The 21,729-nt window shown below is 43.9% G+C and overlaps 1 protein-coding gene across 1 annotated transcript in view; it reads right to left on the bottom strand.

The window, feature by feature from the left end:
• SPECC1 (sperm antigen with calponin homology and coiled-coil domains 1) overlaps window positions 1-21,729 on the bottom strand; it is a 247,101-nt gene that overhangs the window by 47,968 nt on the left and 177,404 nt on the right. The window contains exons 8-11 of the mRNA XM_081110787.1: window positions 13,958-14,100; window positions 12,654-12,754; window positions 4,926-5,007; window positions 1,008-1,164 (exon numbers count right to left, since the gene is read on the bottom strand). Coding sequence (XP_080966913.1) covers window positions 1,008-1,164; window positions 4,926-5,007; window positions 12,654-12,754; window positions 13,958-14,100 — 483 coding nt within the window. The remainder of the gene's footprint in view (window positions 1-1,007; window positions 1,165-4,925; window positions 5,008-12,653; window positions 12,755-13,957; window positions 14,101-21,729) is intronic.

Genomic DNA, 21,729 nt, shown 5'->3' with positions numbered 1-21,729 from the left:
TGGTCCAACAGCAGCACCGAGCACCAGCTAGCTCCTTGTCCCACAGCCCTCACGTCACTCTGCACCTATTGTGCAGAGCCTCTCCCTTGTTGAAGGCAGGCACTGGGTCTTAACTGTTTTCATCCAGGAAATATGTGTAGAAGTACAGTGACCATTAAGTGATGAGGAATGACGTGCTTCTCACCACTCCAACTGCTCTGAAGCCGAAAATGAAGAAACCTGTATAGACTCCCTCTCCCTTCCTCTAAGAAAGCCAACAGGTTTTAGAACAGCTAATAGAGAGAATCAATAAGCCCTGAAGCCTCGGATGTTACTCCAGACCAGATCTCTGGACTGCCAGCATAATCCTTTGGGCAATAAAAATGAAAAAAAATCAAGTTGCTGAACACCATACTCACTAGCTTTGAGTCTTCTATTGAATCCCCAAGGCTGAAAATCAGCTTGAGGATCAAGGGGGGCCAGGAATGATGAGGAAAATAAGACATTTTTTGGGGGGGAGGGAGCTAGCAGCCTGACTCTGTACCTAGTTAATCAATATCCTTAATGCACATTCCTGTTAGCCTATAATCTAGTCACTGCCCCTTCTCTAATTATCTGGTCTTGCAAGACCTATTTACCTAAATACTTAGATTTTACAGAGGCCATAAACCATGAACCATATACAACCCCCAGAGGGGGTTATCAGTGCTGGCGTCATCCCAACACACGGGGCTTTTTGCAAAGCCCGTGAAAGGTCCGGAAGTCTGATCCTTATTTGGAGGACAAAGAAGCCAAAGGGTATAAAAGAAAACTTCCTCCATATTGGTTTGCTCAGAATTTGGAAACAGGCTCCCCTGAGTCACAGTACTAGTACATCTGGATATAAATGGGGTTTTCCTGTATCTCTGGGTACTCCTGTGTATTTTTTGATTGCCTGGTAAATTCTGTAACAAAAGGCATAAACGAAGGAAGACCCAAGGGCATCGGCCCACTGTCTATCTGATTTCTCACTGTTTATAACGTGGTACCTGAGTTTGCTGTGTGGCCTCAAGCCCCCGGTGGACGTGCTCAGCAGCCTCGTGCTTCCGAAGCCCAGGGCCGGGGGTCTGCTCAGCGACTCCAGGGAGGGGCTCTTGCGGAGGTAAGGGTCTGGCTTCAGGTCGTCAGCTCTTCCCTTTAGAAGACCTGTGTGCACAACAACACGATCACTACTCCCAAAGGACAGGGTCTGACTGGTCATTGCACTTTTTAAAACGTGGTACCTGAGTTTGTACACTACAATTCTCCTTTTATTCCCAATACAAATATGTAACAGATATAGTTTCTGGATAAGCAATAAAAATGCAAGTAGGGAAGTGATATTTTCTGGAAAGGACTGTTCAGGCAGGGATGACTATATAATTCAAAGGGACTAATGCCAAATTATTCCCTTTTAGAAATCATTCAGAATTTCAAGACGCACCAGAGCGCTGGGCCTGCGCCCTTATTAAGAGCCTGTGCCACTGCACAGGTCAATGCCCACGAAGCCAGCTCTCTCCTTGGGGCCAGTACTTGGTTTTCACTGATGGGCATCTGAGAGGGGGCTGGTGGGAAGGTGCCTAAGGGACCATCAGGTCACAGGTGGCAGCAGGCAGAGCTGGGAACCAAGAACGACAATTATTTCACAGGAGAAAAAGCCTGACTTTCTAAAAAGAAGCAAAAGGAAGTCTTTTCAGGCTCCTCTCGGCTGTCACATTTGTCTGAGTCAAAACAGGTAACAAAGCAGGCTGATTCCACTGGCATTTCTTAATGGGCCCCAAGGCATCTGGCAGGAGAACATTCTGGGCCAGCCGTGGGCAAACTACGGCCAGCCGGATCCGGCCCGTTTGAAATGAATAAAACTATTGAAAAAAAAGACCGTACCCTTTTATGTAATGATGTTTACTTTGAATTTATATTAGTTCACACAAACACTCCATCCATGCTTTTGTTCCGGCCCTCCAGTCCAGTTTAAGAACCCGTTGTGGCCCTCGAGTCAAAAAGTTTGCCCACCCCTGTTCTGGGCTGTCTAGTTTGTATTTACAAAGGAAAGGGGAGCTCAGAGAATGAAGCAACCTGCTCAGTGCCACAGGCGAGCCCTCAGTCACCTCCTCGGGCACCTTAAATAGTCGTGGAAGAAAATACTATTCGTACACCTAACAGCCTCCAATTATGGGGAGTTGGAAGAGCAGGGGAAAACAGTGTTTACACCACTAAAGAAAACAACAAAAACACACATTAATCCCATTTCTACAGTTTCTGATGACTCAGTGTTGTCCAGCCTGAAAGCAAGCAATTTTCACATGTAATCCTTCTCGGATAGTAAACAGAAGCACCCAGCAGACAGTGCCAGGTGGGGCAGACAGTGCCAGGTGGGGAGCGGGGCGTTGCCAACGAACTAGTCACTCGGAGGCAATGGCTGCTGTGGTCTCAGCGTCAGCATTTACCTGGTCAATTAGAAGGCTTTCTCTACACAAATGGGAATTTTAAGGCTGGAAGAACGGAAAAGACACAAATATTGTGACCAAAAGCTCACCTACTACACTTGGAATGGTTAAGATAATAAATGCTATGTCATAGGTATTTACCACAGTCAAAGCCACACGTGCCTATGACGCCCAGCACTGTGCCAGCAGGCAAGCTGCTCCCGTCACACTGCTCAGTGCGTGCAGAAGGCAAGCCGGCAGGCGCCCAGTGCTCTGCTTTGACCTCCCTCCATTCCTCGGAGGGTCACTCGGTTGGCACAGGAATAGCAACCTGCTCTGGGCCTCACTCACCCCTTCTCTGTTTTTCTCACTCTGCCAACCTTGGACTACCCACTGGTCCTTGGTCACCATTTCCTTCTTCCTGGCATCATTACTATGAAGCGAAATCCTTTGTAAACCTTTATCATTTCTTTATGAAGCTGTGAATCAGAGCAATCACCAGCCTCATGACCGAAAGGCCACGCTGGGGGAGAAAATGAGGAAAACTCGCATCCTGGTCCTGGAGCCGTTTAAAGTCAGTGTGGCCCTGTCTCCATGTCAGTGCAGCCACAGGCCCAGGTAACCTGAAATTCTCGATGTCAGTATTTATCTCAGTCTAAAATCCTTAATTCCATGAACAAGAAAACAGAACTCAGAAGGGAAAAAATAAGGCAGTAAGGTAAAAGAATTTACAAAGAGTGAAACTTATCTCATAAAAACAACTATTTTCAGAATTAAATCTGTCCACGCGTGACCATGATCCGAAAGAAGTGCAGTAGAAATGCACTTCTATTCACACCGTGTTACACAAGTTCTATCTTACTTAAGAGCAAAGGACTTCTACCTATGCGACCGATATTTGGCTTTCTCTGCTTCCGACAGGCACCAGTAAATAGCCAGTTAGTGTCCTTGTCATTTTTGCTTCCTCACAACAGTGGCCACGCAGACACAGAGATAAATGGCTCAGGTGTGTAGTCTGGACAACCTTCACATGCTGCTAAGGTCTCTGTCCTGCAGGTGAGCCGATGTGCAGAGACAGTGGGCCCGGTGACAAGAGCGACCGTGCTGCAGCACTAGGCCCCGGGGCCAAGTCCACTCAACCTTTGCAGCCGTCTACTGGGCAGACAGCCTTCTCTGCACTCTGGAGAGGAGGGAGCACCGCACAGAGGTGGCATAACATGGCCACAGCCAGGCTGCAGGTGGCAGTGCGGGCTCAAACCCAGCAGTCCCACTCCTGGGTCCCCTGTACCTGAGTGCCCTGTAACCGAGTGCCCCGTAACCGTGTGCCCCATAACCGTGTGCCCCGTAACCGTGTGCCCCGTAACTGTGCCCCGTAACCATGTGCCCTGTAACTGCCCCGTAACCGAGTGCCCCGTAACTGTGTGCCCCGTGACCGTGTGCCCTGTAACCGTGTGCCCCGTAACCGAGTGCCCCGTAACCATGCCCCGTAACCGTGTGCCCCGTAACCGTGTGCCCTGTAACCGTGTGCCCCATAACCGAGTGCCCCATAACCGTGTGCCCCGTAACCGAGTGTCCTGTAACCGTGCGCCCGTAACTGTGCCCCGTAACCGAGTGTCCTGTAACCGTGCGCCCGTAACTGTGCCCCGTAACCGAGTGCCCGTAACCGTGTGCCCCATAACCGTGTACCCCGTAACCGTGTGCCCCGTAACCGAGTGCCCCGTAACCGAGTGCCCCGTAACCGTGTGCCCCATAACCGAGTGCCCCGTAACCGTGTGCCCCGTAACCGTACCCGGTAACCGTGTGCCCCGTAACCGTGTGCCCCGTAACCGAGTGCCCCGTGACCGTGTGCCCCGTAACCGAGTGCCCCGTGACCGTGTGCCCCGTGACCGTGTGCCCCGTGACCGAGTGCCCCGTGACCGTGTGCCCCGTAACCGTGCCCCGTAACCGTGTGCCCCGTAACCGAGTGCCCCGTAACCGTGCCCCGTAACCGTGCGCCCCGTAACCGTGTGCCCTATTACCGAGTGCCCCGTAACTCTGCGTGGCTTTCAGCGGGGGAGGCATAGCAGGAGTGAACATGTGACACTGAGGACTACAGCTACAACCAGCACTTCCTTGTCAAGATGTGACTTTCAACAATACGTGGATGAGGATTATTCTCAAAGACAAAAATATCTCAAAAGTCATATTTTAGAAATTATGGAAGCAATAGACTGTCAGAATCAGATCTAAGTTTTTTCTTAAAATACTTTTTTCATTTTCCTGAGATTCAGTATAAAACAAACAAACACACACACACACACAGCTCCCCCAGCCGGACGCTGCCCCGGAGCCCTGACAGGGAGAAGGGCACCATGCAGGAAGCAGGCTCTCACCCCTCATCACACACCCTGAGAGCTTGAAATCGTCTGGAATAAACGCCACGGACTATTTTTCTAAGCTCGGTTCATGCTAAGAAAAGTGAACCCCCCAAAAAAGTAAGTGATCACGTTGAAGACGATTTACCTGAGAGGGGCAGGTCGGGAAGGTCCAAGCGCTGGGCCACTCCTTTGCTGGCTGGGCGAACGCCGCTGTAGGTTGAGTGCCTCTACAAAACCAAAGGGCACAGCAGCACAGGTGAACTTGTGACATCAGGACCAGCTCAGGCCAGGTGTGCATACATGTACGTACACGGGTTCTCAAGCTCATCCGAATCACCAGGAGGAGCTTTTACAACAACGTATTGGTGTGAAAAGATAATAAACGCACTTGGCATGATCCTCAAAAGGTCCAGAGCAGACACACAGCTAAAAGGAAGTCTGCCTTCCCTGTTCCTCTCCCTGGGGGTAATCATTATTTTATTTTATTTTTTAAAAAAGTTTTTATTGATTTTAGAGAGAGGAAAGGAGATGGAGTGAGAGAAATATCAATGATGAGAATCACTGATTGGCTGCCTCCTGTACAACCCACACTAGGGATCGAGCCTGCAACCCAGGCACGTGCCCTAACCGGGAATCCAACTGTGACTTCTTGATTCATGGGTCGATGCTCAAACACTGAGCCACACTGACTAGGCAGGTGTAATCATTACTAATCAGCTTTGTGAATATCTTCCTGGAATATTCTCTGCATATTCAAGGATATGTGTAAAAATACTGTTTCTTAATGGCCAACAGATATATGAAAAGATGCTCAACATCACTAATTATCAGGGAAATACAAATCAAAACTATAATGAGATATCATCTCACACCTGTTAGCATGGTCATTATAAAACAATAACAAAAGAACAGAAAATAACAAGCGTTGGCAAAATGTGGAAGAACTATAACCCTCTGTAGGTGGGTAAGTAAAATGGTGCAGCCACAGTGGAAAAGAACAGGGAAGTTCCTAAAATCATTAAAAACAGAACTACCAGCCCTGTGGGGTGTTCAGTTGGTTGGCGCATTGTCCTGTACACCAAAAAGATTGCAGGGGCAATTCCTGGTCAGGACACTACCTAGGTTGCAGGTTCGATCCCCGATTGATGTTTCTCTCTCACATCAATGTTTCTCTCTCTCTTTCTCTTCCTCTCTCTAGAAAAAAATCAATAAACATATCCTTGGGTGAGGATTTAAAAAGAACAGAACTAACATATGACCCAGCAATCTCACTTCTGGATATATATCCAAAATTACTGAAAATAGGATCTTGAAGAGACACCTGCACGGCCAGGTTCCTGGCAGCATTATTCTCACTAGCCAAGAGGTGAAAACAACCTGAATGTCCACCAACAGATGAATGGATTAAAAATGTGGCGTTTACCCAGTTTCATTAAGGAGGTACTATATGAATCGACTGTTTCAATTTAAAACAAACTATTTCAATTACCATAACATAATTGTTAAAAACCACGATTTGCTCATAATTCTGCAATTTGAGCAGGGGTGGCAGGAACAGCTCTTCTTGGCTACATGTACTTCTGACAAGGGCAGTTCAGCAAGGACTTGACCCCCAGGACCCCCCCGGGCAGTGGCTGCGAGGGCGTGGCACCGGGCATCCCTCTTTTTCTGTCATCTCTTCCTCCACGGCCTCTCTCTACGCACGAGGCTACTCTCTCGGGGACATTTGACTTTTTTGCTATCCAAGAGGGTAAAAGTGGGTACTGCAAAGCTTTCTGAGGCTCTGTCCATAAGTTATACAAAATCACTCTGCTCCATTCTGCCGACCAAAGCAAGTCAAAGAGCCAGACTAAATTCAAGGGGAGGAGACAGCCTCCACGGCATAGGAGCAACCACTAACTCAGCCAAGTTTTCTGACAATCTGCCACTCACCTTTTCGCTTTTGTTTCCAATAAAAGTACGGTGGGGGGAAGAAAATGTGGTATCTACATACCATGAAATGTTTTCAGTCTTAAAGCAGGAAATCCTGCCCCTGGTACACCGTGAAGGAACCTGGGAGCCGTACCTGCTACGCGGACAAGGATGCAGCGGTGCTGGTGTGCCCTAACGCTGACCCTAGATCTTGACAGAAACGACAGTCCTAGGCAAGCACTCAGGAAAAGAGGCAGCCTGGGAACCCTTCCCGGAAGCTCAGCGCAGACTAGGGCCTTCTCCTCCCGCCCTCCCGGTAATTCCTTTCTGCCTCACTAGCTAGAGTGATTCCTGATATTCGACAATTAATCGAGATACACTCTTTATACTGAAAAAGCCTAAGTGCAGGGGTCCTCAAACTACGGCCCACGGGCCACATGCAAATACAAATATTGTATTTGTTCCCGTTTTGTTTTTTTACTTCAAAATAAGATATGTGCAGTGTGCATAGGAATTTGTTCATAGTTTTTTTTTTTAAACTATAGTCCGGCCCTCCAGTCTGAGGGACAGTGAACTGGCCCCCCGTTTACAAAGTTTGAGGACCCCTGCCTAAGTGGGCAAAAATTTGTAAAAGAATTTCACTAATAAGTTTAATACAAATTAAGCTAAATGCCCATCAATAGAGGTGTGTTTAAATAAATAGTTGCATATAATGTAGCCTTAAAAATGAATTATTTGCCCTAACCGGTTTGGCTCAGTGGATAGAGAGTCAGCCTGTGGACTCAAGGGTCACAGGTTCAATTCCAGTCAAGGGCATGTACCGTGGTTGCGGGCACATACCCAGTAGGGAGTGTGTAGGAGGCAGCTGATCGATGTTTCTCTCTCATGGATGTTTCTAACTCTCTAGCCCTCTCCCTTTCTCTTTGTAAAAAATCAATAAAATATATTTTTTTAAAATGTTAAAAAAATGAATTATTTTCCCAAATACTGAAACTTAAAGATGTCTTTGAGAGTCCTTCATTCACTAAACAAATATTTCTTGAGCTTCTTCTATATAACTATGTGCTAGCCAGTGTTCTAGATGAGAGATATACTAGCAAGCAAACTAGATAAAAAATCTCTGCCCTTAAGGATTATATTCCAATGACAAAGTGAAATGAGCCAGTATCTGAATAATGTGTAGTGTATTCCAATTTACAAAACTTTCTCTACACACACACACACACACACACACACACACACACACACTTTTATGCTAAAAAAACATCTAGAAAGGTATATAATAAGCCATAAATGGTGGTTATTTCTGGGTCTAAGGTAAAGGGAGATATTTCACTTTTCCCTTTACTACTACTACCACTACTACTACTACTACTACTACTACTACTACTATTTTAATCCTCACCAGAAGATTTTTTTCATCAATTTTTTTTTTTTTAGAGAATGGAAGGGAGGGAGGAGAAACAGAGAGAGAAAGAAATCTCGATGCCGGCTGGTTTGGCTCAGTGGATAGAACATTGGCCTTCGGAATGAAGGGTCCTGCGTTCGATTCCACTCAAGTGCACATGCCTGGGTTGCAGGCTCGATCCCTAGTAGGAGGTGTGCAGGAGGCAGCTGATCAATGATTCTCTCTCATCATTGATGTTTCTATTTCTCTCTTTCCTTTCCTCTATGAAATCAATAAAAATATATTTTTAAAAAATGAAACATCAACCTCAGAGACACATCGATTGGTTTCCTCCTGAATGTACCAAAACTGAGGAACATGCCCTTGAACAGGAATCAAACCAGTGACCCTTCGGACTACAGCGCAAGGCTCTAACCATGGAACCAAACTGGCCATTGCAGCCTGGCTGGCATGGCTCAGTGTTTGAGTGTCGACCTATGTCACGGTTTCATTCCCAATCAGGGCACATGCCTGGGCTGTGGGCTTGATCCCCGGTAGGGGACATGCAGGAGGCAGCTGATCAACGATTCAATAGATTTGATGATTATCAAAATATAAATAATTGTTTTATTGGTTTATATATAAGGTGGTAGAATATATCTTAAAGGGCAAAAAGTAAAAAACAAAACAAAAAAACACCTTAAAAGATCCTAAACAATATGCATAGCTACTAAGGACACCAGGAAAGGGTACCTGTTAATGACAGCATCGATCTTAGTGCAGGAAAAGCAGAGTGCTGCATGTTATTTATCACATCACAAGCCCTGGTCTTAAAGAGGAAGGAACACTTCCAAGCTTCTTTAATGAGGCCAGCATTATCCTCATTCCAAAACCAGATAAAGACACTACAAACAAAGAATTACAGGCCAATATCCCTGATGAACACAGATGCTAAAATCCTCAACAAAATATTAGCAAATCAGATCCAGCAATATATTGAAAAGATCATACACCTTGACCAACTGGGATTTATTCCAGGGATACAAGGCTGGTACAATATTCAATAAACAATGCAAATCAACAAGTGCGATACATCACATAAACAAATTGAAAGTCAAAAATCACATGATCATAACAAGTAGATGCAGAAAAAGCATTCGACAAAATCCAACACCCATTTTTGATAAAAACTCTCAGCAAAATGGGAATAGAGGGAGCATATCTCAACATGATAAAGGCCTATATGACAAACCTACAGCCAACATCATCCTCAGTGGGCAAAAACTAAAACTATTTCTCCTAAGAACAGGAACAAGACAGGGATGTCTGCTTCCACCACTCTTATTCAACATAGTACTGGAAGTCCCAGCCACAGCGATCAGGCAAGAAGAAGAAATAAAAGGCATCCAAATTGGAAAGGAGGAAGTAAAACTCTCATTATTCGCAGATGACATGATATTTATATAAAAAATCCTAAAGACTCTACCAAAAACTACTAGAGTTAATAAAGGAATTCAGCAATGAAGCAGAATATAAAATGAACATCCACAAATAGGTGTCTTTTTTATACAACGATAATGAATTCTCAAAAAGAGAAACTTAAAAAAAATAAAATCCCATTTACCATGCCACAAAAAAGTAAGATACTTAGAAATAAACTTAACCAAGGAGGTAAAAGACTTGTAGTTGGAAAACTACAGGATGTTGAAAATAGAGATAGAAGAAGATATAAACAAGTGAAAGAGTATTCCATGTTCATGGACTGGTATAATTAACATCATTAAAATGTCCATAATACCCAAGGCAATCTACAGATTCAATGCAATCCCTATTAAAATACTAACAGCATATTTCACAGTGCTAGAACAAATACTCCAAAAACTTATATGGAATCAAAAAAAGACCCAGAAGCCGAAACCGGTTTGGCTCAGTGGATGGAGTGTCGGCCTGCGGACTGAGGGGTCCCGGGTTCGATTCCGGTCAAGGGCATGTACCTGGGTTGCGGGCACATTCCCGGTGGGGGATGTGCAGGAGGCAGCTGATCGATATTTCTCTCTCATCGATGTTTCTAACTCTCTCTATCTCTCTCCCTTCCTCTCTGTGAAAAATCAATAAAATATATTTAAAAAAAAAAAAAAAGACCCAGAATAGCTGCAGTAATTTTGAAGAAGAAGAAAAACAAAGATGAAGGAATCACAATGCCAGATTTCAAATTATATTACAAAGCCACTGTACTCAAAACAGGCTGGTACTGGCACAAGAACAGGCATATAGATGAATGGAATAGAACAGAGACCCCAATTAATATTTGACAAAGGAGGCAAGAGCATACAGTGGAGTCAATACAGTCTCTTCAGTAAATGGTTTTGAGAAAATTGGACAGATACAAGGCAAAAAAAGAAAAAAAAGAAAAAGAAAATAGAGCAGCAACACACACAAGAATAAACTCAAAATGGATAAAAGATTTGAATGTAAATCAGGGAACCATAAAAATCCCAGAAGAAACCATAGGCAGCAAAATCTCAGGCACCTCTCACAGAAATATGTTTACAGATACATCTCCTAGGGCAAAGGAAACTAGGGATAAACAAACAAATGGGACTACATCAAAATAAGAAGCTTCTGCACAGCAAAAGAAACCATCAAAATGAAAAGGGCCCTAACCAGTTTGGCTCAGTGGATAGAGCATCGGCCTGCAGACTGAAGGGTCCCAGGTTCGATTCCGGTCAAGGGCATGTACCTTGGTTGCGGGCACATCCCCGGTGGAGGGTGTGCAGGAGGCAGCTGATCGATGTTTCTCTCTCATCGATGTTTCTAACTCTCTATCCCTCTTCCTTCCTCTCTGTAAAAAAAAAAAGAAAAAAAAATGAAAAGAAAAGGGAGCCCACCGAATGGGAGGAAATATTTGGCAATGATACATCTGATAAAGGGTTAATATCCAAAATATATAAGGAACTCATACAACTTAACAAAAGGAATAACAAACAATCCAATTGAAAAATGGGCAAAGGACCTAAATAGACACTTTTCCAAAGAGGACATACAGATGGCCAAGAGACATGAAAAAATGCTAAAAGTCACTGATCATCAGCGAGATGCAAACTAAAATAACAATGAGGTATCACCTCACGCCTGTCAGAATGGCTACCATCAACAAATCAACAAATGACAATTGCTGGTGAGGATGTGGAGAAAAGGGAACCCTAGTGCACTGCTGGTGTGAATGCAGACTGGTGCAGCCACTGTGGAAAACAGTATGGAGTTTCCTCAAAAAATTAAATATGGAACTGCCATTTGACTAAGTGATCCCACTTCTGTGACTATATCCTAAGAAACCTGAAAAACCAATCAGAAAGAATGTATGCACCCCTATGTTCATAGCAGCACAATTTATAATAACTAAGATCTGGAAACTGCCCAAGTGCCCATCAGTAGATGAGTGGATAAAAGCTGTGGTACATTTACACCATGGAATACTATGCAGCTGTAAAAAGGAAGAATCTCTTACCCTTTGAGACAGCATGGAGGGACCTGGAGAGTATCATGCTAAGTGAAATAAGTCAGTCAGAGAAAGACAAGTATCACATGATCTCATTCATATGTGGAATCTAAGTAACAAAATAAACTGATGAACGGAGTGGATCCGGAGACAGGGAAGCATGGAACAGAGTGCGGAATCTCAGAGGGAAGGCGGGGGGAGGGTGGATGGTGGGAGGTAATCAACTAAAGACCTTGTATGCACATATGCATGGCCCATGGACATAGACAATAGGGTGCTGAAGGCCTGGGGCAGGGAGTGGGGTGGGCCGGAGGGGGTCAGGGGTCAATGGGGGGAAATGGGGGACATATGTAATACTTTCAACAATAATTATTTTTTAAAACGTGTTTTTATAAACAAACAAACAAACAAACAGATATAAAAGAAAAACCCTGGTCTTAGAAAATGCCAAGAAGCTTTGGTCTGAATCCATCAGAAAACAGCACAGATGGTAGGTTGCATATAGTGAGCTCCTACGAATTTATAAATTGTAAACATTCCTTCTGAGGGTATTTTAGAAAAAACAATTCTTTGAGAAAAACATCTAGTTCAATGTTCATTTCTAGTAAAAATTACAATCTTCATTTAATTGAAAACTTCAAGTGTCATCTTACAGCGAAAAAAAAGTTACCAAAATTGTATGAAGTTTATAGTGTCTCTCTTGGACCTTTATTAGGCATTAAAAGTGTAAATTTTAATTAAAATTAAACTAGTATTGCCCGGCCGGCATAGCTCAGTGGTTGAGCATCAACCTATGAACCAGAAGATCATGGTTCGATTCTGGGTTGGGCACATGCCCAGGTTGCGGGCTTGATCCCCAGTGTGGGTGTGCAGGAGGCAGACGATAAATGATTCTCTCTCCCTCTTCCTTCCTCTCTGAAATCCAAAAAAAATATATTAAAAAAAAGAAAGTTAAACTATTACTACTTTAGGTTTATTAAAAATGTTTAACCTGCCTCAAAAAATAAACCAATTGGTTTTTACTCCCTTTTGTTGGCTGACACAGACCACCACCTACACGCAATCCTCTTCTATACCTGCATTGGAGAAACAGCGGCCGCTGGGGCCGTCCTCACTGGTATTCCGCTCAAGGGGCTTCTGGGGGGCTTATGGACAGAAACATTCTGTCCAGCTCCACCTGCAAGAGATGGGAACATTTATATGTCGGCGAGTTCAAAATAAAAAATAACAGTTCCTGATTTGTTACTTTTTTGGTGATTAAAAATGTATGCCATGCTGTTTATAGAGTATTATGTCTCCTCTTTTCTCCTTTTTCCCGTGGACGAGTGTTGAATTGGAGAGTGAGGGGAGCAATGAACTAAGTGGTGTTGGTCTTAGACACAGGACACATGAGGACCCAATGCAATAAGGAACAGGAAAATTCTTGCATAAACCACCTTTAATTCATTTCCCATCTTCATAGACTGAGTGAGTCACTGGGATTTCCTATCTTTCAACATCTGTAGTCTAATCTTAATCTAACTTGGCTGCAAACTATTTTAACAGAAATAACTAGGAACATCCTAAGATCAGCTATTACTCGTCTCCCAATATCATAAGCATATTTCTTGAGTCAAGTGAAGAAATACATTGTTATTTTTAAATTTATGTGTATAGAGTATAGATATACATTTTTTCTTATATGTGGATAACAGTGGATAAAGGCGACATTTCCAGAAAGAGGTGGGCCATACAAAATCAGGAATGACAGATCGCATGGGGGTCGCACGTAAGACAAGACCAGGTGCAGAAAAGTCCAAATGCGTGTTGCAGGATGAGGCGGGCCAGGGCACCAACCAGCGCGCCGACCCCCAGGAGGCAATGCCTCACTTAGGAGGTGAAGGCTCTGGCTGACTGCAGACCACAGAAGGCAAATAAAACAGCAGTGACCTGGTTTTTATGGACAGAGCGGAAAAAGAAGGTGAGGAGGCAGGAGCAGGCAATGAGGTGGGGAGGGAGACTGCCCATGGTCACTGCAGCTGCAGCATGTCTTTCCTGTACAGAGGCTCCCTGTGACGATCTAGAACAGTGGTTCTCAACCTTCTGGCCCTTTAAATACAGTTCCTCATGTTGTGACCCAACCATAAAATTATTTTCGTTGCTACTTCATAACTGTAATGTTGCTACTGTTATGAATCGTAATGTAAATATCTGATCTGCAGGATGGTCTTAGGCGACCCCTGTGAAAGGGTCGTTCGACCGCCCAAGGGTTGAGAACCGCTCATCTAGAAGAACCCTTGTGGTTGCACCAATTTGGGGTCAGTGCGGAGTAGAGACAGGCTTGGTATTTGGGGCCTTGGTCTGAATTGAGTTTTGCTTATAAAACAAAACAATTAAATACCTGGGTGTCCCAAGTCAAAGGACTTGATAAGGGACTTCACGGTGGTCGCGGGCTCCAAAGGTGCTGCGGAGGCTCTGCTGGCAAAGATGCCGGGCCAGCGGCCGGGGGCATCAGCCTCGGGCTCCGACTCTGCACGCACAGGTCTGCACGGCAAAGAGCAAGTCAGTCGCAAAGGTGGAGGGTGTGCGTGGGGAAAGACGCGGAAGGGAACAGAACGGATGTGGAGGAGATACACGGATCTGGAAGGAGAGCCCACATTTGAAATCTTGTTCTTCACCATTTGTGTCTTTGGAAATAAGGTAGGTGCTGCTCTCAATTTTTATCAGCGATGTTTTCTTGGGAATGGCCAGAAATAGTACTTTAAGATGTAGAAATAAAAAAAAAGTGGAAAAAAAAGTGAGTCTATTCTATAAACTGTAAAAAAAAAATACACAAATATTATTCATCATAAATACTTAGTTTACTGTCCATGGTGACGACAGTAAATTGGCTTGTCCGTGTGTCCCAGACCCCACCTGGGCCACAAAGGTTGGGAAGGTGACACCTCAGGACTCCCTGCAACTAGGATTTCAGATGTGATTTAGGGTCCACTAGTCGGCAAGATGTGGCCTGGCCTGGAGTGGACAGCGCTGGGGAAGAGGAACGGCGTCCTCGGGCTGAGGCAGGCTGCAGCAGAGCTGAGCCGCCTGCCGGGCAGGCTCCCCACGCTCAGGGCTCCCCTTCACAGTGAGGTAGCAGAGCCCGGGTCGCTCCGTCCTGCGCTGTGACTTTGGGGAGTGGCCCCTGGAAGCTCCGCTAGCATCTGTCTTCAGCCTCCCAACAATCCTGCAGCCATTCAATACCTTCCCGCTTGACCAGCCAGACAATGACCTATTACAGCAGAATCCTGACTCCTACACCATTTGCCCTCCAGGAGCCAGACGGGAACGGTATTCTAGAACAAGCAACACTGCGATTCTGCACAAGGCGAAGTTTCTATTCCCACCCAAGCTTTCCTGGCAAGTTTTGAATGTGGTTTCTGAATTCAAGCACAGACTCATCGAAGTCTTTTAGCGATAGCTCATCGGATTCAACCCTCTCACGCACGGCTTCCTCACCCAGCGCACGGCTTCCTCACCCAGCGGATGTTAGCATGTCATTTAATCTCCCTGGGAATGACCTCCCAATCTCCTACTTCCTAAACCACTGCTCTTTTTATTATATCAAATTGTTTGCAAGATGATGACTAATTTATGAGAATGGCTCAAAAAGAATATTTCTAGGAGTATATTGTAATAAGGTCAGTGGAAGTTTAAAATATCTACTTGCTGATATTTTTTTAAATGAATCTAGCTACTCATAAACTTCTGCAATTGAATTTACTTGTCCTTAATTCTCAAAGCTTTCCCCTGCAGATCTGCAATCAATGTGAACAGAATGAATTTAAGTGAAACAGAACTTAAAACACTTACATCACACTGCTCTACACTTTCCTCTCCATGGCCCCTTCTTTTAGGTGGAAAAAAAAATCAGTAAACTTATGACATCTTTGGAAGAAAAGAGTAGGCATTTCAGAAACTGGTAGAGGGTTGGGTTTAATTATTTTTTTTATGGAAGCGGCTTGGTTTCTTATTTTATTTTCCCCATTGTGTTACACAGTATAAAATTAGGTGGTGTATGTGCAGAAAGAGAGTAACATCAGGTTAGGTATGAGCAGAAAAAATACCTCTTATCTCTGACCCAGACATTCTCAGGCAGGTGAGAAACAAAGCGGGCCACCCTCTTACCCATCCATTTAAATAACCTGCCAACTCATTATGGTTTTAATTTGCATCTCTCTGATGATTAGTGACATTGAGAGTCTTTTCATGTCTCTTGACCATCAGTATATCCTCTTTGGAGAAGTGTCTATTTAGGTCCTTTGCCCATTTTTAAATGATATCACTTCACACCTGTCAGAATCAACAAACAAGTGCTGACAAGGATATGGAGAAAAGGGAACCCTCATGCACTGCTGGTGGGAATGCTGTTTGGTGCATCCACTATGGAAAACTGTATGGAGTTTCCTAAAAAACTTAAAATGGAACTGTCTTATGACATAGCAATTCCACTTCTGGGTAAATATCTGAAGAAAATAAAAAACAATTCAAAAGAATATGACCCCTATGTTCATTGCAGCATTGTTTTTTTTAAATATGTTTTTATTGATTTCAGAGAGGAAGGGAGGATAGAAACATCAATGATGAGAGAGAATCATTGACTAGCTGCCTTCTGTACGCCCCCTACTGGGGATGGAGCCTGCAAGCTGGGCATGTGCCCTTGACTGGACTCAAACCTGGGTCCATTCAGTCTGAAGGCCAACGCTCTATCCACTGAGCCAAACCAGTTAGGGCTGCAGCATTATTTACAATAGCCAAGCTATGGAGGCAACTCAAGTGCCCATCAATACATGAGCTGTGGTACATATTTACCAAAGAATATTACTCGACATAAAAAAGAATGAAATCTTACCAGTGGTGACAGCATGGATGGGCCTACAGGGTATTATGCTAAGTGAAATAAGCCAGTCAGAGAAAGACAAATACCATATAACTTCACTTATATGTGGAACCTAATGAACAAAATAAAGGAACAAACAAAACAGAAACAATACAGAAACAAACATAAATAGATACAGAAAACAGACTAATGGTTGCCAGAGGGGAGGAGGGTTGGGAGACTGGGTTAACAAGGTGAAGGGATTGAGAAGTACAGATTAGTAGGTATAAAATATGGGGTTGTAAATTACAGCATAGGAAATATAGTCAACAACATTGTAATAATTATGTATGGTGCCAATTGGGTACTGGAAATATCAGGGGACCACTTTATAAAGTATATGATTGTCTAACCACTGTACAGTACACCTGAAACCAATACAAAATAAAATTGAATGTAAACTGCAATTAAAAAAATTTTTTTAATTAAAAATACTTGCTACCAAAAGGCCTTGTAGAAACTTAGGGCACTCCTCCTAAAAGGAAGATCATTTAAAAAATTCATTTTCATTTCATTCCTTGATAATAAGGACAAAATAAAAACCCTATATCTACTGAAGTATTCCCTTTAATTATCCAAGTTTCTCTGTGATTCAAAACATCAAATGATAAGTCAGAAAACTCGTTCAGACTCTATTAGAAAAGTGCAAGGCTTCAAAAACAGTTCCCAGTCCCTGTGCCTTCAGATAGCCAACGACCCAATCAGTCCACAGGCTAGAACAGCCGTGGGCAAACTACGGTCCGCAGGCCGGATCCGGCCCGTTTGAAATGAATAAAACTAAAAAAAAAAAGACTGTACCCTTTTATGTAATGATGTTTACTTTGAATTTATATTAGTTCACACAAACACTCCATCCATGCTTTTGTTCCGGCCCTCTGGTCCAGTTTAAGAACCCATTGTGGCCCTCGAGTCAAAAAGTTTGCCCACCCCTGGGCTAGAACAATAAGCATCAGTATGAGAAAACTCTGCAGGTTAAGTGCATTAGAGAAGCTACTGGTCTAAATACTAACCGTGTTACATAACAGTGATGTGTGTATGTGTGCGTGTGTGCGTGCACGCAGACTTACAAAGCCTGAACTGAAGAATAGTTATTAGTATTTTAATCATAAACAGGCTTGAAATTCATTACAACAGTCTGCCTTAGAATTATTTGGGATCAACCAGTAACAACACCATTAATAGATGAAGTAGATCTGACCCCTGATCATGGGTTTGAATTGCACAGGTCCAGTTAGACATGGATTGTCTACACTAATAAAAGAGAAAGATGCAAATTAACCATCACTCCATCACTCCACTATACCCACCAGCCAATCAGGAGCAAGTATGCAAATTAACCCAACTAAGATGGCAGTGGCCACGGAGCTGGAGCAAGCAGGAGGCTTGGGTTGCCCCCGGCAATGGAGGAAGCCAAGCTTCCTGCCTGCCCTGGGCTCTGCTCAAGGCTACTAAGTTTCAATTATAGAAGATAAATAAATCCCAGATACCTGCTTCCAGCCCACTGGCCTCTGCTCAAGGAGGTGCTGGAAAAAAAAAAAGAAAAAAAGAAGAGGCTGGGAGCTTGGGTTGCCAGGGGGCGTGGCCAGCCTGAAAATGGCCCTCAGTCCCTCACCCAGGCTGGCCACACCCCCATGGGGTGAGAGTCCCCGCTGGGGGGTTTGGCCAGCCTGCAAATAGCCATCAGCTCTTCACACAGGCTGGCCAGGCACTCCAGTGGGGACTCCCACCCTGAAGGGGTGTGGCCAGCCTGAAAACGGCCCTCAGCCCCTCAACCAGGCTGGCCAGGCACCCAAGAGGGACCCCCATCCTGATCCGGGACACCCTTCAGGGCATGGCCAGCCGGCCCCCACCCGTGCACCAGGCCTCTATCCTATATAATAAAAGGGTAATATGCAAATTGACCCTAACAGCAGAACGACTGGGAATGACTGGTCACTATGACACACACTGACCACCAGGGGCAGACGCTCAATGCAGGAGCTGCCCCCTGGTGGTCAGTGTGCTCCCACAGGGGGAGCTCTGCTCAACCACAAGCCAGGCTGACGGCTGCCAGCACAGTGGTGGTGGCGGGAGCCTCTCCTGCCTCCTCAGCAGTGGTAAGGATGTCCGATTGCAGCTTAGGCCTGCTCCCTGCTGGCAAGTGGACATCCCCCGAGGGCTGCTGGGCTGCCAGAGGGATATCTGACTGCCAGCTTAGATGTCTTAAACCAGCAGGTGGACATCCCTTGAGGGGTCCCCAACTGTGAGAGGGCACAGGCCAGGCTGAGGGACCCCCCGAGTGCATAAATTTTTGTGCACCGGGCCTCTAGTTTTCAATAAATACAGAGAAAAGTATGTATAGAGAAAAATATATTTTCTCCTCATGATTTTAATTTTTTCTCTAGCTTTACTTTATTGTTAGAATACAGTATATAATACCTATATGTACAAAAGATGTGTTAATCAACTGTTCATGTTATTGGTAAGGCTTCCAGTCAATAGTAGGCTATGTGTAGTTAAGTTTTAAGGGAGTCAAAATTCGCGGATTCTCAACTCTGCCCTAATACCAGTGTTGTTCAAGGGTTAACCGTATTACATTTCCACTGTTCCAAGGAAGAATGAGAACTCTATATTGGATAAAAGATATTAAGAAGCATTTAAACATAGAGACAGGTGGGTGTATTACAGCAAATACATTAAATGAGAAGTTGCAAGGTACCACTATTTGAGTAAACATTTGTTCAAGGCTAGCTGATGACTCCTAAGACAGATGTTAGGTTCTAAGGTCAACCCAAAATACCAAATACAGCTTAGATGTTTTGTAAATACAGCTGAATACAAATATACCATCTTTCAATTAGCCTAATGCATTCATTTTTTACAGCAGTTAGCTTCTTTCTTCAGGTGCATCTCAGTTGAAATGGCTACCCTTGCTTAGGGGCTATGTTTAAAACAATGAGGAGGCGGGTTTCCATCCACCACCAGCAGGTGAACTATAACAATAATGAATAATTTCTACAAGAAAATACATGTATGACATAACTCCAAAGTAAGTATCATGTCTTAAAAACATTATCTAATTGAATTTCCCACAAAACTCCGATATTTTTTTAAGATATACTTTTATTGAGTTCAGAGAGGAAGGGAGAGGGAGAGAGAGATAGAAACATCAATGATGAGAGAGAATCATTGATCAGCTGCCTTCTGCATGCCCCCCACTGGGGATTGAGCTGGCAACCCGGGCATGTGCCCTCACTGGGAATCGAACAGTGACCTCCTGGTTCATAGGTTGATGCTCAACCACTGACTCACACCAACCAGGAAAAACTTCGATATTTTAGAAGAAAAATTTGACAAGGATAAAGCGGCTTCTCAACGGTGAAACTGTAATGCAAATCCGGCTGTGTGGCCATGTCTTTCTCAAATTTTTAATAATGCATAGAAGTCCTGAGAGGCATACAAGGTTTCTAAAAAGAATTTTGATGGTATTTCTTGTTTAAATTTATTTAACATAGCCCTGGCCAGGCAGCTCAGTTGATTAAAGTGTCGTCCAGATATGCCAAGGTTGTGGGTTTGATCCCTGGTCAGGGCACAAGAGCCAAATGAATGCATCAATAAGTGGAACAACAAACTGATGTTTCTCTCTCTCCCTTCCTCTATCTCACTAAAATCAAGCAATAAATAAAAATTAAAAATAAAGAGGGTGTATCTTCCTCACTTAAAAAACATGAATTTATTTAACATATAGTTAAGAAAAATACTACCAATATTTATTTTGTTGCTCTTATTTTTATGCAGTAATATGCTCTTAGGAAGTGGCAATCCATACCTGAGAATGACAGACAGCTGTAGGTGAGGTCACCTATGCAGGAACACAGGGCAGGAGATGTATTCCCCATGCACCATGTCATCTCACTGACTGCTGGTCTACCTTATATATCTTCCATTATAATTTAAATATATACATATATATACATATATGTATATATATATATGTGTGTGTGTGTGTGTGTGTGTGTGTGTATGCAATTATGTCTGTATCTTTCATTTTTAAAAATGTTACCTAATCTCTAAGTCATTGCTCTCCTTGTTTGGTTATGGAACAGTCTATAAATGTTGGTTTACTACAGCACTTCTTCCTCATAAAGGACACCACTTTGTGTTACCTATTTTGATCCAAGAACACATGAGCTCTTATAAGTAATTACTTTTAAAGTATTCAAAGGTTAATTATGTTTGGGAAATGTCACATTGCCCCACTGCTACCTTCACAGCTAGAGCTGAATGTCATGTCAATCACATGTCCACACAGGTCCTTCCCGCAGTGCGGGCCTTTCCGGGGCTACAGACTGACATCCCTCCCAGCTTCCCAACTAGACGCTTCGCCACCTGATGTTCTGCTGCTTCTATGTCCTGCCTTCGTGCCTTTGCTCACTCTATGCCTTTGCCCAAAGTGCAATTTTCTCAAAATGTTTCCTATTGTTATGCACCAAACAAATCTAAAAGGCGTCTGTAGCTCTAGAGTGAAAACAAATTAGTACGTATTCGGTCTCTCAGGTGTGAAACAATGTCTTGCTTTTCACTTTTGAATTTCAATATAAGTATACATACGACAATAAAAACAAACAGGGTAAGATGATAATCTACTGGTAAACACATGCATCTTAATCTCCAACCCCAACAATAAGAACCCAAGAAATATATCATAAAAATCCTTCATCAGTATTGGATACTACGGAAAAATATCTACTCCCCCTAGGCTTTGAAGAATTTCTGCTACGTAAAGAATAAGGTGGAAAATATGGAAAGAAAATATTAAGGGTTTACTAGTATCTCCAATTCCCTTTCAAAGAAAATAAAGATATGGGTAAACCCTGCTCATGTCCCCTATACCAGGGGCCAGGGCTGGGCGCAGCATGGATGCCCAGACAGCATGCAGAGCATTCTTCCTGCAAAGGATCAGTGACGTTCAGATATGACTGTCCTCGGAGACCAGGGCTGGTTGATTCCAGGCACAAAGGGCAAAGCAGAAAGGGCAGATGGGGAGGAAAGCCACAGCAGGCCAAGTAAGATGAGACTGAGAAAGCTGGCTCCCACCTTCTTTTGTCACCAAACAGAAGACACTGGACACGAGCGAATGTCCACCCGTGTGCACCTGTTCCTCTGTGCTTGTCTGAGCTCCTGGGTCTCTGACATGTAACACAAACTTACCCAGTTTAAGGCAGAAGAAGCTCCTTTAAAGGAGTCAGGCACAATGCACAGGCAAAAATAAATGA

Source organism: Myotis nattereri (assembly GCF_964212035.1).
Source record: "Myotis nattereri genome assembly, chromosome: 16".
Classification (NCBI taxonomy): Eukaryota; Metazoa; Chordata; class Mammalia; order Chiroptera; family Vespertilionidae; genus Myotis; species Myotis nattereri.
This window is presented reverse-complemented; position numbering and strand designations above follow the sequence as displayed.